The 16,554-nt window shown below is 32.6% G+C and overlaps 1 protein-coding gene across 1 annotated transcript; it reads right to left on the reverse strand.

The window, feature by feature from the left end:
• Positions 1 to 526: 526 nt before the first annotated feature.
• LOC107419570 (vacuolar sorting protein 3) lies at positions 527 to 11,420 on the reverse strand. The gene is made up of 14 exons (XM_016028310.4): positions 10,133 to 11,420; positions 8,362 to 8,637; positions 7,647 to 7,843; positions 7,235 to 7,376; positions 6,426 to 6,698; positions 6,232 to 6,304; positions 5,768 to 5,816; positions 4,537 to 4,816; positions 4,252 to 4,307; positions 3,751 to 3,819; positions 3,476 to 3,587; positions 3,152 to 3,241; positions 1,649 to 1,819; positions 527 to 1,098 (listed from the first exon to the last, which is right to left on the reverse strand). The coding sequence occupies exons 1-14, from the start codon at positions 11,312 to 11,314 to the stop codon at positions 1,006 to 1,008; spliced, it is 3,063 nt and encodes a 1,020-aa protein (XP_015883796.3). The 5' UTR covers positions 11,315 to 11,420; the 3' UTR covers positions 527 to 1,005.
• Positions 11,421 to 16,554: the final 5,134 nt, after the last annotated feature.

Here is a 16,554-nt window from a genome sequence, read left to right on the forward strand (position 1 = left end):
TGTATTTTGCGGTTAGGAAATACAAGAATATTTAGGTAACAAAATATATTCATCATTTTTTTTATTTTTTAAATATGAATTATAACTTATGACGGCAAAAATAGCATAGCATATATAACTAATATATTTAATACAAACTCAGCTTACCTTGACCAAAGTTAATCAAGCTACCAACCACTTTAATGCCCAACTTGGTTACAAGCCAAGCATATTCATCAAATTTAGATATCAAATAATGTAACATCGTTTTATTAGATTCACTTATTTATGCATTTTGAATATATTAATTTGTTGATCATTTTTACATGGTAGTTTAAAAATATAAATATTTGATATATATATATATATATATAGAGAGAGAGAGAGAGGGGGAGAGAGAGATAGAGAGAGAGTTTTCATTCAAAAAGAATAATTATCAACATCTCCATCATAAAACGAAAAGCAATTGATCTGACTTCCCATTGGATAAAAGAGTAACAGCCACAAAGATCCAAACGTAAATCACGTTATTCCCAACAAAGGCAGGAAAAATAAATTTAATGTTTTGACATAAATTAATCAAATATAAATTTATTACACATTTAAAAGGCCCTGCTTTTTCTTTCTAACCTAAGGCCACAAGCCCCTCTCTTGAATCCCCCTAATTGTTAAAGGGCCAATTATTTGAAAAGCTCTATACAAAACTGGAAGCTCGGCCAGAATTTAGGTTCACCAGAACCTTCATTCCCTGAACTAGAACATCAAAATTAGAGAAAGCCATGAACCTCGATGAATAGCTTGATACTCACGGCGTAATCATGATGGATTGCTATATTTAGCCCCCTTGATCAGCAAATCATGGACTGACAAAAACATTGCAGAATCTTCATCCCCGAGCAATAATCTTCAGGATGACTTTTGGTCATTTTAACTTAATTCTGTCAATAATCTTCAAGTCCTGACAAGCTCACAGACAGGTAGCCTGGCCTTGAACATTCCAATCTCATTGCCATGTTTTTCACTAGATCAACGGGTCACAAGCCAACCTGGTTTCACTACGATATCTCGCTTAAAATTGCGCCCTGTCACTGAAGTAGACTGGCCCTGACGGCGAAAACACTGCAGAAGAAAGGAAGTTTATCATTATAAACAATCACAAATAGGTATTCATTAAAACTAATGCTTCAGACTTTGACAGATTCTCTTGCACTACAAACAGCTTAAATACTGAGAATTTGCAAATATAAAGCAATGATATTGTTGCATCTATTTCCCATAACTGGTTTATTTTCCTTCTTGCAGTTTGAAAAAAAATTGGTTTTCCTTTTCTTTCATATGTATACTATAAATATATTTGCGAGTATTTTTAAGACACAAGTCCCGAATCAAACTCATGACCTTAACCACTTGAGCTGTCACTCATGAATAATGGACCAATAAATCTTTATTGTGTATTCTTCATCCAACGCCAGAAAAGCAGAGTGAAAAATTTTATTTGAATCTTATGATCGGAAATTAAAGTCTTAGTCTCGTTCACACTCAAAAAAGTATATTTCTTTTCCAGTCTGTCCCATCAGTCTACAATATGAGATATCAAAATCTGTGGAAACCCTTTTTTTTCTGATAAATACAAATCCTCCATTAAAGATAAAAAGGAGAGTTCCTTTACCTTGTAACAGACAACGGTGTCATCTGGGTACATTGCAAAAAGTTTAGTTCCAAGGCGTGCATGGCAAGAGTCACAGAGGCTTTCATCATTAATCTGCACATGCCTTGATCTTTCCTCCAATCTTGCTAACCTCGCATCAGTGTCTAAAGCAAGCGATAGATTATGCACAATCTGAAAAACAGATTAATAGATGGCTCAGTTTGGGAAACCAAATTTAAACCAACATATTTGTAAACTTTATCGATGGTAATAGATAATATAAGACGCTCAATATTTTGATTTGGAAAGATGCATCTATAAAGAGATCTTGGATTAGAATCATTTCTTTAAATCAACAATACTGTTTTCAAGGAAAGATAATTGAAGATCCAGAAAGAACAGACATTGGTGAAGCTATTTTAATGTTTGATTGTGGAGTAACTTTAATCACCAAGAAAGAAACCTCAAACTCAAAAGAAATCTTTTACTTCTATTTTTATTTTCCTTGGCAAGTTATTTTATAAAATGCACATGCCTTTGGTGAAACCAACCATCACATTGTCCTAAATCTTTCTTGTAGGGTCAAACTAGAAGAAATTATACCCAGTGTTATCACTATTGTACGATACATGATACACGATATGTATCGTACTATACTAATCGTCTTGAAGCAAAATCAATATGTACTGTATGCCGTATCGGATATAGCATTGTATCGGAACGATTCAATAATTTACATTTCCAATACCACCAATACATGAAACAGACGATACAAAAAATTGAGAGAGAGCGCGCTTAATCCAGCAACCAACAAAAAGCTTTAGGGCTAAATAATCTCAATCAACCAAAAACTATGATTTTCAAAATTCTAATTAAGATTAGGAGACAATCAAACACAGAAATCTCTGAATCACCATAAAACCAGTCCCAACAGCAATAATGGCAAATTTGGTTCTCAGTTGTCCATCTTTTAGTTTCTCTTCTTTCTTTCCTTGTTTTCTTTTCACTTTCACCCACTTTCGCATATTTTACAGTGGTTTCTACTTGTTTAGGATACCCATACCTACCCATTCTCTCCTATTTCCTCTGTTTTCCACTTTCGTGAAGATGAAAAGAATTGTGCAACCTCGTTTTCTCTGTCAATCCCTATTTACTGCCTTTTAAATTTGGGATGAGGTCATGTGGGTATGGGGTGGGGTGTTATTATAATATTATTTTTTTGCTCTCTGTAGTTTTTATTCTTAAATTTCCTTGAGGCTTAGTTATTCTTAGTTACTCTCTTTCATTGTTTCAGTTATTCTCTTTCTCTTGCTTATATGATTATATCATTTATATTATTACTTTTTTTATATTTATATGATATGTTAAGAACTTTTTTAAAATTATGTTTTTACATATATATATATATATATATATTATGTTTTAATAAAAAATAAATTTTAAATCGTATCTTACGATACACGATACGTGTTTTTATAAAAATGATACACGATACGATACACGTTTTAACAACCATGATTATACCTGCCCTTGGCGATGATGATGAAGTCGAGCTCTCAACATTCTTAATAATGTCTCAGAGGCAAGTTGAAGGGGCATATCCGGTGACAATCTCTACAACATAAAATCACAAATTTTTGCTGAGATATGATAATTGTTGCAGTCTTGTCAGATAGAAGTCTCATATTAACTAAAGAAAGGCATGTTTACAAACATGTGTATGCATGTTCAATATTATCTCCACTTGCCTCCTATAATACCACAAACAAGAGGCAGAGAGAAATGGGGAGGGGGAGGGGGAGAGAGAGAGAGAGAGAGAGAGAGAGAGAGAGAGAGAGGGTCTAATACCTCTAATACTTGCAAAGGATCCAGAGATTCCCCATGATTATGGAGAAGGCGAACAGCAGCCTTAAACATAGGCTCTTTACCATCTTGTGGATCCAAATACATATCAAGTAATCTGTAGCCATTGTAGCAAAAACAATAAGGTGGGAATAAAGGAGCCAAAGCAATTTTAAAAACATTAGAGATACTTCTACATGTATAAGCCTGCATGTGCAAGCATGTCTGTATATCTATCTATGTGCATTACGCATGGAAAAGAGGAAAGAAAGAAAACCAACTGCATATAGGCATCTGGTCTGCCAATATCAGCGCAATATTTTTCAGCAGCTTCACTGTCTTCCAGCTTCCTGAAAGGCCAATGTACATCAATTTTAAATATCTAGAAAACCACAAAAGAACATTGAATTATATTGAAAAATTATATATATATATATACATATATATATTTATCAGTTTTGATCATATAAGGATATCTTGACTTGATCATGATTATATTTATATATCCATACATACACAGTAATTCCCCCATGAGGACTTCCGGATGGGAGAAAGACTATATACATACATGCATAGGAATAGAAGCATAGAAAAGTTTAAAGACTACGAAACTCCTTGTCCACAATGTTTCACATTGACTTGGGTAAAACTAGTTGATGAATAATTACATGCAAACACTATGAAAATCCTCAAACTTTGCCAATGTAAACCCAAAGTTGATGCACACAAAAGAAGCAAATAGTTTTTAACATGAATATTTCAGAAAGCAACAAAAAACTTACAAGGCCAAAATTTGGAGAACCAACGCCTCCTGCCCAAGTTTTCTGTAAAGAATAGCCTGTTGAATAGTGCAAGACTTTGAAATTAGCAATATGCAACAACCGATACCTTAGTTGTGGCACTATAAAAGTACCAATGGCAGGCATCCATGATTAACTGCCTAATAGCAGACAAAACAAAAAATAATTGAACTGCCCTAGGCCTCAAGAGGAAATATTCAGCACAATTTGCTAACCATAGTCCAAAAGGCAGAATCCGAGACAAGGTAATCAAAAGAAATAACAAACCTTTTCCCACCAGAATTCTGATACTTCGATTAAGTCAAGAACTTCCTCTGGATCATACAAGTCTGAAGACTGCAAAAACATCTGCAGTCTTTCACGAACAGGACTTTGAAAAATCAAATTTGTTCCAGAAACATCTGTCTCCATCTTTCCAAGATTAGGGGATTGGGAGCTAGTTTCTGCTTCAGAGGCTTCAAGTGCTGATTTGGCAAGTGAAAGAGCATACAGTGTATGGAAACGAGTGTCATTTGAATCTTGATCTTCAATCAACCACTGAAGATACCTGTGTAGATGAAGAAGCTCATTGAGAAACTCAAGCCATTAAGATTATATCACAAGAGGAAGAAACTTTTTACTCTTTTATGGACATGTATACATAAGAATGAAATTTTCTAATTTAATAAAAATAATTCAACATGAGATATGCTCAATAACATATAATATCAAACACACACCTTGACAAGCGATAACATTCAGACTAGACTATATGCCCTACCCTTTAAATCTTATCGCATGAATTCAAAACAGAAATCCATGTCAAACTCATTGAGAACAATTCTGGTTGAGAGAGTAAACCAAGTAGTAAACCACTTTGGTTTACTCAGTCAACTAAATGATACTTCCACCACCTTCCCAGCGAGAAACCATTCTCAATTTTCTATGATAATTCAGCTTCAGTATTTAGAAAGTAGTACAATGACAAGAGTGCATAGTAAACTAGAGTACATAAACGTAGTACAATGACAAGAGTGCATAGTAAACTAGAGTACATAACAATTTACCAGCTAGAAACCATTCTCAATTTTCTATAACAATTTAGCTTCACTTCTTAGAACAGAGAACAATGACAAGAGTACATAGGTAAACTAGAGAGCTAAAATTTATCATGGTCGCTTACCCACCCTTCTTCCACCTTATGTCCCTACTACCAAGTGAATCAATGGCCACATTGGAGACAGTTTTCCAAAATCTCAAATAAATTAGGCTAGAATTCATAACAAAATTTATTTCTCTTTATCAATCAAGAGTTGACTTTTAAAGCACTTATCAGGTATTCAAATTTATAGAAATTTGTTTTCTCAAGTTGGGGTATCTTGATCAGTTAATAACAAAGTTAGCAAAGCTTGAAGAGCATTTTGGAGTGCAAACAATGCCCCCTACACTTAAAATTGTGTATACATATGGTAATGGATGTGTGCTTTATGCTTTAGTGCAGAATCTGTAATTGACATACCTTTGAAATATTTCTACCTTCGTAGGATTAATAGCTGCAATAACTTCATCTGCAAAAAGAAACAAAAATACAATAAAGAAAAATTACAAAAACTAATTTCTAAAACAAACTAAATGTTTAAGAAATAATCATTAATTTGTCTGAGTGTCATAAAAGTTTGGCAATAACCATATGGATGAAAAACATCATAGAAAAGTATAAGCCACATAACTGCTTAACTATAGGTTTGAAAGAAAGCTCAAGGAAAATGCTGCACCTTCCACATAATACTAAGGCATATGGCACTCATAAACATGCACCTTATGTGCAATACCTCCCTTGTACTTGGTGCTTACTAAGGTTAACCAAATCCTTTCATTTTCAGAAAGTATAAATTGAGTAAGCACCAACTAGGAAACTACAAGGGAATTATAACACATAAGGATTTGTGGGAATCAGATTTGTGAACCAAAGTATACATTCACCTGGAGGAAGCTGATTGGCTCTTTTATCTGATGTTAAAACTTGAACTGCATAGGCCTGGTTGACATCTGCAATCTAAGAAAACCAACAACTTCCTGATTAGAGCTTTGATTTGTGAACCATAAAATGCTGTTTCCAAAATCATGAAAAAATAACACATGACAAGCCAACTAAAATAGAAACCATAAACACATACCCATCCAAGATGCTGTATAACAAGTTCTGGATCAGATGACTCCTCAAGGATCTTTGATGCCTCAGCAGCAGCAGTCACCTTACCACTGATAATATTAGTATTTGTATCATCTGAGCCATTCTCAAAAGCAGGATCTTTCCAGAGTCCAGACGAATAATTTCTAGCTAAAATGCGCCAGATTGCCAGGGCCTTTGCGCTCATTCCTCTACTTGCATATAAGAAGGCGAGTGTTCGTAAATGCCCAGAGTCATCTAACAAAGTCTCCAACTCCTCCTGCACTGCCCATGCAAGTTGTACAGTCACCCTTCAAGCAGGCTCCAGATAATAGCCTCTGTTTTGCAATGCATTGGTCTACTAAGATTCAACAGTTTACCGACATACACAGACAGTGCATTGTCTTGTGGCCTATAGTGCAGGATGATCTAAAGTTCTAAACCAAAAATCAAAAGACAGATACAAGAACAAGGGAAGGTGAAGAAGCTAGTAACCAAAGATACTCATCTTTGGTTTGACTTGGTAAAGGAGGCTGGATTCTCATGGGGTTTTTCAAACTTGGTTTGTTCAGAGGTGATTGCTTCTTTAAAGTGTTGTGGAGGATATCAAAATCTACAAGTGTGGCTGTATAATTCAATGGTCCCCCATCCATATTTTTATTATCTAAACTATTTGCTTCAAGTAGTTCTAAAACTGAATACAAATACTTTATGAAACTGAATACAAATATTTTGTGGTGGAATGGATTGCAAAACTAAATATTTTCTGGAACTTATGAAAGGAAGAAAAAGGAGCAGAAAGAGAGAGAAACATACTACGACACAAGAGTTTGTAGATGATGCCAGCTTCTCCATGTCATCAACACGATTTAAAGCTCTATAAAGGTACATTAATAGCGTGTCAACCCCCTCCTTCACTGATGGAGTCAACTCTTTCTCATGACAAACCTCCAGATACCTGTAGCAAGTGCACATGGTGTAACTTGTTCAAGTGTGGGTGGAGAGACAAAAAGGTATTCAACAAAACGTAAATCACATGCTTACCAGTAAATGAAACAAAAAGCTAACTAGTATATGACAAACCAATAATGCTGGTATACCCAAAAAAATTAAAAGCTAGATAATTCCACCATCACCCACAACCCCAAAATAGAAAGGAAAAGAAATTTGATAGCAATTCTAAGAAGAAAAGTGAAAAAAAGCAATCAAGCACAAGAAATGTAGAAACCTAATAATTGACTTGATAGCGGACTCCAATAGATCAGCTCTACTAGGTGGATTTGAAAGAAAATCATCATCAACTGGAGTATCTACCCCTGCTTTTCGAAGAAAGATAGCTCTTTGGATAGCCATTAGCCCTTCGTCCACAACATCTTCTAGAGGCGCAGGGGGAGGATGCAAACCCCAATATCGATTTCTAGGAACCTAAAAGAGCAAGTTCAAGTGCATGGTTATGGAATTCAATAGGGTTTTAGCAACAACAAAACATGGTAAGTCAGTAAGTCAATAATAGAACTTCCATTTGTTTCATGACATCCTCATAAAATAAATAATATGTAGCTGCACAAAATTAGCTGAGTAAACCCACATACAAAATTCATTTTCGATGGAATTTTGTCTTCAATGCTTATTATTTACTAGCTTAGGGAACAATAGAACAAGAGAGGATCAGCAACACAATTATTTTCCGTCCTACAGCAATATCAGAATGCATTTTCAAATGCAAAAGGAACCTTAGGTTGAAATTGAAACAACTCCGTATCATAATCCCATCTCGTATAAATTGTTAATATGCACTTTAAGAGACTTTGATATGCTAGGGAACCAAATTTCCATCATAAACAGTGCAACCAGTAGAACATCTATAGTTTCGTGTAATGCTCTTTCAAGTTAAAGACAAAATAATGAATACAACACCATGCAAAGAGCATGAGAAAATATACCAGTAAAGACCATCGATTTGGATCTCGCATTATGAATGGAAACACCTCAGACGGCTGCATGGTTTCGGACTGCAAAAAATGGTTTACTGCTTCCTCAAAATGCAAGTCAAAAAGTAAGAGAAACCCCACTTGAGCATGAACAAAGGAGAGCATATCCTTTGTTATTTCACCTTCACACTCAAGCTCCTCAACTAAGGAGATGGCTTCCTTGAAGTTTTTTTTTCTCAATAGGTCTTTAATTTGTTCTTCAGGAGGTAATTTCCTATAGCAAATAACCTAGAAATTGCAATATGAAAAGAACAACACATCAAAAACTGCAACAACTCACTAGGAACTCAAGGACAAGTACATGGTAACAGGTCATAAGAAACATGAGATAGCATATGAACAATTCTAATATTCAATAGTCAATTCTCAAATAAATGAATGGACAGTGAAAACTACCAAGTCATGGCCATGATTATAAGTCTATGGTAAGCATAAGTTCACCACCTCTTCTACTACAAAACCAAAACACAAGTACATATAATTGCTACAAGTAAAACTAAACTTTCAAAAGCATGAATATTTAACTATTTAAAAAAAAAAAAATTTGCAGCCAAACCTAGGGCTTACAGTGATGTATCTGAGAATAACACCTTTTGAGATGGATCGAATTCGGACATCTATTTTCAATTTGACAAGAATGCATGCAACAAGAATGCATACAAAGGTTTCCCATGACATACTCAAGGAACCTTAGGCCTGAGGTAAACAGAAATTGGAACTTGAATTCATATCCCAAAAGAAAACTTAAGCTGCACCTTCGTGCATCTAGGGCCCAAACACAAATATGGATTTTGCACAAAATCAAACAAGAAAGAAGAAGCCTTAGCCAAGATACGATAACACCATATCAAGATGAAACTTAGTTAATTTTCTCACTGACATCTGCTCTGTTTCCCTCTTTCATTTAATCACTCTGATTTTACGCCACTCTCTCCCACAGTTTACCTACTCATAACCCTCCAAACTTGTGTATGTTAATTGTCCTTTCCCACAATTATTTCCGTATTGTATCTTTTAGATCTTTGACATTGAGGTTTTGTTATGAAAATAGATGTTTTTGGTCACTATATGGAATTGATGTGGTTATTAAATTCTTTCACTTTGGTTAAATTTATGTCATCTAAAGCAACATTCGATTAATACACAGGCTTCACCCAATCATAACTATGTAACTAAGCAATAGTACACAGGATTCCAGAGAAAAGATTTATGTTGGAACTTTGTTGATTCTTTTCATAATGGGATGCAGCTGTCAAGTCCTAGTTTGGAGTGCTTATACATTACCAAATGTATATGTTTTTTCCTTGCTGATATGTATGATGAACCAATATGTAACAACAAATTGCTTGTCCTCGAATTATTTTTTAAGCTGTTTTATCCATCAGTATGATCTACATAAGCAGAACACAGAGTTAAAGTTCTAACAGATTTATAAGCAAGACTGCCCAGTAAATAATATTAATCTTTGCCTCGTGCATAGGAAAACCATAAAGTACAAAATTGACCAGATAAAGAAATAAGGTACTAAACGTTTCTACTTCAATTCCATCTTATCATCCTAAATTGAATTTATCATTTAACCCACATTAAGTGATAACTTTAGCATTTCTCTAGCGTAAACAAAACAGCATACACACTAAAATTGAAAACAAAAAATTGGCAGCGTGTATAACTAATCCGAACAAAGTATATCACAGAATATTGGATCATGATATTTACATACCTTTGTGGGTGTAGCAACAGCAACTAGTTTTCCACTCCCATTTTCCTCATCCGCAACAAAACAAGGCCCTCCAACCCCTTCACCACCAAAAGTAATTGTTTGAATACAACTACCTGATTTCTTATGATACAAATCCATCTTTCCATCACTCACAACCACCACATACGAAGATATCTCCCCTATAGAGTCTGGACCAGAACTGAATACCAAGCTCCCAGCAACCGGCTGGCCATGTGCATTGACTACCACACCTACATTGTCCACCAACAACAGCACATTCCACTCTTTGCACAACAATTTTAAACGTGGCCGACTAGATACATCAGGTAACGAAAATATCACACCACTTTGTCCCGTAACACACGAAATCAAGCTATAACCATTAACAGTACCAACAATAATCGAATCATTGAGCCACACCATAGTCATAATCCCATCAATACATTGAATTTCTTTCAGAATTACAAAAGACCCATTTACACCGTCCCCATCTCGATCATTTTTACCTACTCTACTACCCAAAACAAGCTCTATAAGTATCAATCTTTTACCACCCACTAGAACAGCAAAAACATGATTACCTTCAAGGTGCTGCTCTGGTTCTTTGCTCTTCAATCCATTAGCTCTAATCCCACTCCCCAATTTCAACAAAAACCTCTGACTCGTATTCCCATAATCCGAAGAATTCCCAACGCTTTCCGACAAACTCGAACACTCCGCTTCACTACTCCTCAGCCGCCTCGTGATCACCGAAACCCCTCTCAAGAAACTCAGTTTCTTCAACGGCTGAAACAGAAGCGTATCAACAAGAAACAAAAACCCACCGGAAAGCACCAAAACTTTCCCTATCTCACCGAGTACCAGTATGGTATCCAGTGAGGAATCTCCGACCGAAACGCTCCGCAAAAATGAGAGATTCTGTGGAGCAGCGGCAGCCAAAGCGGTATTACCGGAAGAATCATCGGAAGAGGTTTGGGAATTGGAACTACTAGGGTTCGCCGAAAGCAAAAGGAGAGAGCCGGATTGAGTTCCGGCGTAGATCAGGGTCTGAGAATCGGAGACGGTGAAGACGGCGAGAGATCGGAAAGGAGAGCGAGAGTAATTGGACACATCCAAGTGTGAGAGTGGCTCAAGTACTGTGCGACTACGAGTCCGAGTCCTCGGCTGGGGAGGCTTCGCCATGTGTGAGGGAATCGGGGAGAGAGAGAGAGAGAGAGAGTGAAAATTCTCCGGCGAGAAAACCAAAACCGATCGAGTTCTCAAAACTCTTCTCTTACTTCGAGCTTTTTCCTCCTTTTGGACCGGTCCTGGACTGAACAGTAGAGAAACTATGTTGGTTTAAAATTGACCCGACCCGGTCCACTTCAGTTGGTCAAATGGATTTTTCGTTAGTGTTTTTCAGAATTTTTGTTATTAAACAAATATTAATTTTTGTTTTTATATATATATATATGGATTTTAAAAAATGTTGAAAATATTAATTTTAAAAGAAATATTATTCAATTTAAAAAAGAATAAATATAGACTAAACTGAAATAAAAATAAAATTATAATGGGACTACATAAATATAGTGAATAGAGAAGTAGTTGAAATTGTTTGGATAATTCTACCACACTACACTACAAAATTTAATAACCACATTATAATTTATACATATATACTTAATTAAATTTTTATTATGTACATTGATAAATTAAATCTTATTATTACACCAACTTTACTACTAATTCCCTTTGCTTGGCCTGATTTCTACGCATTATTCATCTTCAACCTTGCTTGTGAATAGTAGACTAATCTAATTGATTTGAATGCTTGAATCATGAGTTTTATATGCTCTGTTACAATCAACTCAAATTTTTTTTTTTATTTTTTATATAGGAGTTCAAATTTCAGCGGAGGAACAAGCCTTTTTTTGAATAAACATAAATAAACGATTTCATATATCATTGAATTTCCATTTATTTTTTATAATCCAAATTTAATTATTTATTTCAGTATATAAAATTTGGATAGATTCAAATCATCCAAGCTAGAGGTGGGCTCGGTGCGGATTGATTCGGTTTTATGGGTTTTTTTAAACCTAACCGACCAATTCGGTTTAGGTTGGATACATAACTGAACCGAACCGAATCCCATATGCAATCCGAAAACCGACCAAATCGACCATACTTTGTCAGTTTGAGTTGGGTTTGCGGTTTGGACCGGTTTGGACTTCGTGTTGGGCCTTGTCCCAAATTCTATATATATTTCGAATTTGGTATTTTTTGGATCAAAATTGTATAAAAAAATTTTTAGACCTTTTTAATCATCAATCTATATTTTAAATTAAGTATCTTTTTCAAATTATTTTTTAATTAAATAATTTTAACATACATCCATCCACCTAAACAAAAATACCAAATAAGTTAACTATTAAGCATCAAACATATTAAATAATACAACACAAAATCATACAACTATAATACAAATCTACAACTACCACCACCTAATTATACACCATATATCAACAAATAAATTCTAGAGCAAGTCTACAATCATTATTAGCTATAAAATAAAATACAACCCATATTTGAAATCTTAAATTTTAAAATGAACTTATAATTAAATAAACTAATAATCCATAAAAATGAAAATTATTTTAAATATTGTTTTCTTCCACATTCTCCATTCCATGAAAAGCCACCAGCAACCACAAACTCAATCTCACAATATGCCATGCAAAGCTCACTACTTCAATAAACCAAATTCCATTCATCCTTCAACAAACATTAAAATTATAAATAAACATTAAACATTAAGCATTAAATGTAAAGAATTAGCAATCAATAAACATTAAGTGTATTACTAAAATATTATCTAACTTTAAAGATAATTGATGATTTGGAATTAACAACAAACTTACCAAGCAATCATAGATCAATTAGGTGGAGGTAAACTTTATTAGGCAAATATTAATTTTTGTTTATATATATATGGATTTTAAAAAATGTTGAAAATATTAATTTTAAAAGAAATATTATTCAATTTAAAAAAGAATATAAATAGACTAAACTGAAATAAAAATAAAATTATAATGGGACTACATAAATATATTGAATAGAGAAGTAGTTGAAATTGTTTGGATAATTCTACCACACTACACTACAAAATTTAATAACCACATTATAATTTATACATATATTCTTAATTAAATTTTTATTATGTACATTGATACATTATATCTTATTATTACACCAACTTTACTACTAATTCCCTTTGCTTGGCCTGATTTCTAAGCATTATTCATCTTCAACCTTCCTTGTGAATAGTAGACTAATCTAATTGATTTGAATGCTTGAATCATGAGTTTTATATGCTCTGTTACAATCAACTCAACATTTTTTTTTATTTTTTATTTTTTTATATAGGAGTTCAAATTTCAGTGGAGGAACAAGCTTTTTTTTGGAATAAATATAAATAAACGATTTCATATATCATTGAATTTCCATTTACTTTTTATAATCCAGATTTAATTGTTTATTTCAGTATATAAAATTTGGAGAGATTCAAATCATCCAAGCTATATATTTCAAACAAGTTCACTTATCAGTAAATTTTCATTTCAATTTATATAATCTAAATTCAATTATTTTCTTCAGTATACTTAGAGTATGGCACATTCAAATCAATCAGGTTACATATACTAGATCTAAATGTTTTCTTTGATATACATAATCTAGACGAATTTAAATGATTTGAGTTATATAATCCGAATATAATTGTATTTTCCATATACATAATCTAGACGAGTTAAAATTATACAGGTTATGTATACCGAACAACGTCAAAATTCTTATTCCCTTTTTTTTTTTTTTAAGTAATTTGTATGAATAACATATAGAATGAGAATTAAGAAAAATAATAATAATAATAATAATAATAATAATAATAATAAAAGCATATAAAGAAAACAAATAAACCATCAAAGAAAGTTAAATAAGGAAATAAATGATTTTCCAATTTTTTTTGTTTATTTTTTCCTCTTGATCGCTAAATTTTATTGTCTCCATTGTTAAAGTTTTTTTTTTGTTTTTTTTTTTAAACTCTATTATAGTGTGTGTAATATTTTATTTTTATTCTATTTAAGTATTTGAAGGTATTTGTAATCTTTTATTAAAAAAATTTTTTTAATATAAAAATATAATTGAAAACGGTTATTAAATTTGATATCGTGAATGGAATTACTCAAATTGTTTTTCTTCCTCCACCAATAATCCAAAAGGTATTTCTCACTAAATTATGTCTTTTGTCACACTTTTTTTTTTTTTTCTTTTTCTTTTGGCTTTTTCAACGCAATAACTATAATTTGGAACTATCATATCGAGAACAAAGGAAAATGGTCAACCTATATGAAAAATCCTTAATCCATAGTTCACCTTTTAGGGATCCACACAGAGCAAATTTTTAATGGTTTTGGAAGCACTACTTCCTCCTCTAACAAATAAGTGGGCTCGCATGGAATTCACACGTACAATGTTCATCTGTTTGTGGAGGGAGCTTTAGAAATTTTTGGCCGAATAAGATTGGCAAATGAAAATCTTATAATAACCATTTATTTTTCACAAACTTTTTCAAGCTTTTAGATCTTTAATTAAAACAATATTAACTGCTTTTATATATTCAATGCAATATTGCTAAGACAAATTATTCACCAAAAAAAGAATATAGCTAAGAAACACAGAAGACGCTAGCTCAAACTTCATCATTTGAGTTTTTTTATTTTTTATTTTTTTTAAGGATTATTATTGTTGCTAATCTCTAAACTATATTTATATTTGCACTTTGATTTTCATTATTATTAATCAAACAAAAATGGGTATATCTCACTAAACAAAATCTTTTTGTGACAATTCCCCCCCCAACAACGCAACAACTATAATTTTGAACTACCATAAGGAAAATGGTCAACTTGTATGAAAAATCCTTAATCCATACACACCTTTTGGAGATCCACGCCTAAATGAGAGCAAATTTTCAATGATTTTGGAAGTACTGCACCCTCCTCTCACAAACATGTGGGACTCGTATGGGATTCACACATATAATGTTCATCTATTAGCGGAGGGAGGAGCATCGGAAATTTTTACCCAAATAAGATTGGCAAATGAAAATCTTATAATAACCATTTATTTTCACAAACTTTTTCAACATTTTGGATCTTTAACTAAAACAATATTCACAGCTTTTTATATTTTCAATGCAATATTGCTAAGACAAATTATTCACCCAAAAAAAGAATATAGCTAAGAAAAATTGAAGACTCTAGCTCAAACTTCATTATTAGACTTTTTTTTTTTTTTAAATTTAGGATTAATATTACCTTTAATCTCTAAACTATACTTATATTTACACTTTGGTTTTTATTATTAATATTTCTTTTTGCACTTTGGTCTCTAAAATTTAGTCTTTGTTATATTTTGGTTTTTTAAATTATTTTTAATCTAATCTTTATCAATTTTTAAGTATACAATACATATAATGTAACATGTAGTAATCTTATAACGTTGCCTAATTTTACAATTTTGTTGTTTTCATGATGCAGTAGGTGCATTGCATGCCTCAAATACTTCTACAAATTAAGCTAAGATTAGTTTCAAAGATCAAAGATTAACAAAAATTGAAGTTCAATGACTAAAATGGTAAAAAGAAAAAAAAAAGAAAAAGACATTTAAAAACCAAAGTTCAAATGTGAACATAATTTAGGAATTAAAAGTGCTAATAATCCGTTTTTTGATTTATTTAAAGATAAAGAATTCGAATTTGAAATTATTATATAATTAAACAAAAATGTTTAGCATAAACTTTAGATGAGAAAAAAGCTTTAGGTGAAGATATTTTTTTTCCCTGATATAATATATCTTGACAACAAACATCTCAATTTCATGCTTAAATTGTGGTAGAGTATTAGTCCTTACATATATAGCTAGAATAAAAAGAAAAACAAAGTTGAAAAATATGCTCTGAAAATATGTTAGTAAAACAAAGACGAACAGAGTAGGGTGAAATATAGAGAATGCAATATTTTATTAATACGAGTACAACCAATATAAATACTATGCACGTATAGTTGCTGTTAGAGAAGATAAACAATATATCCTATATACACAGTATAGTTTAAATTCAAAAAATAGATAGTCTAACTAATATTTAAAAATTAAACAATAACTAGCCTAACTAATATTGGTTACAATGTTCTATCATGCCCCCTCAAGATTTGGGTTATGTCAAGTACTTGAATCTTGGAACGCAATGATTGAAATGGCTGTTTAGATAAGGACTTGGTCAAAATATCTGCAAGTTGGTCACTAATAAAAACATAAGACACTCAAATGGAGCCTTTAGAAACTTTGTCCCTCACAAAATAAAAATCAATTTGGACATG

Source organism: Ziziphus jujuba, chromosome 2 (genome assembly GCF_031755915.1).
Source record: "Ziziphus jujuba cultivar Dongzao chromosome 2, ASM3175591v1".
NCBI lineage: Eukaryota > Viridiplantae > Streptophyta > Magnoliopsida > Rosales > Rhamnaceae > Ziziphus > Ziziphus jujuba.

Bases quoted from the DNA above. Each gene is read 5' to 3' on its own strand.
- LOC107419570 (XM_016028310.4), bottom strand. From the start codon at position 11,314: ATGGCGAAGCCTCCCCAGCCGAGGACTCGGACTCGTAGTCGCACAGTA. The intron at 8,638-10,132 runs GTATGTAAATAT...TGCAATTTCTAG, and splicing joins CTGTTGCTACACCCACAAAG to GTTATTTGCTATAGGAAATT. The intron at 1,099-1,648 runs GTAAAGGAACTC...TTTCTTCTGCAG, and splicing joins ACACCGTTGTCTGTTACAAG to TGTTTTCGCCGTCAGGGCCA.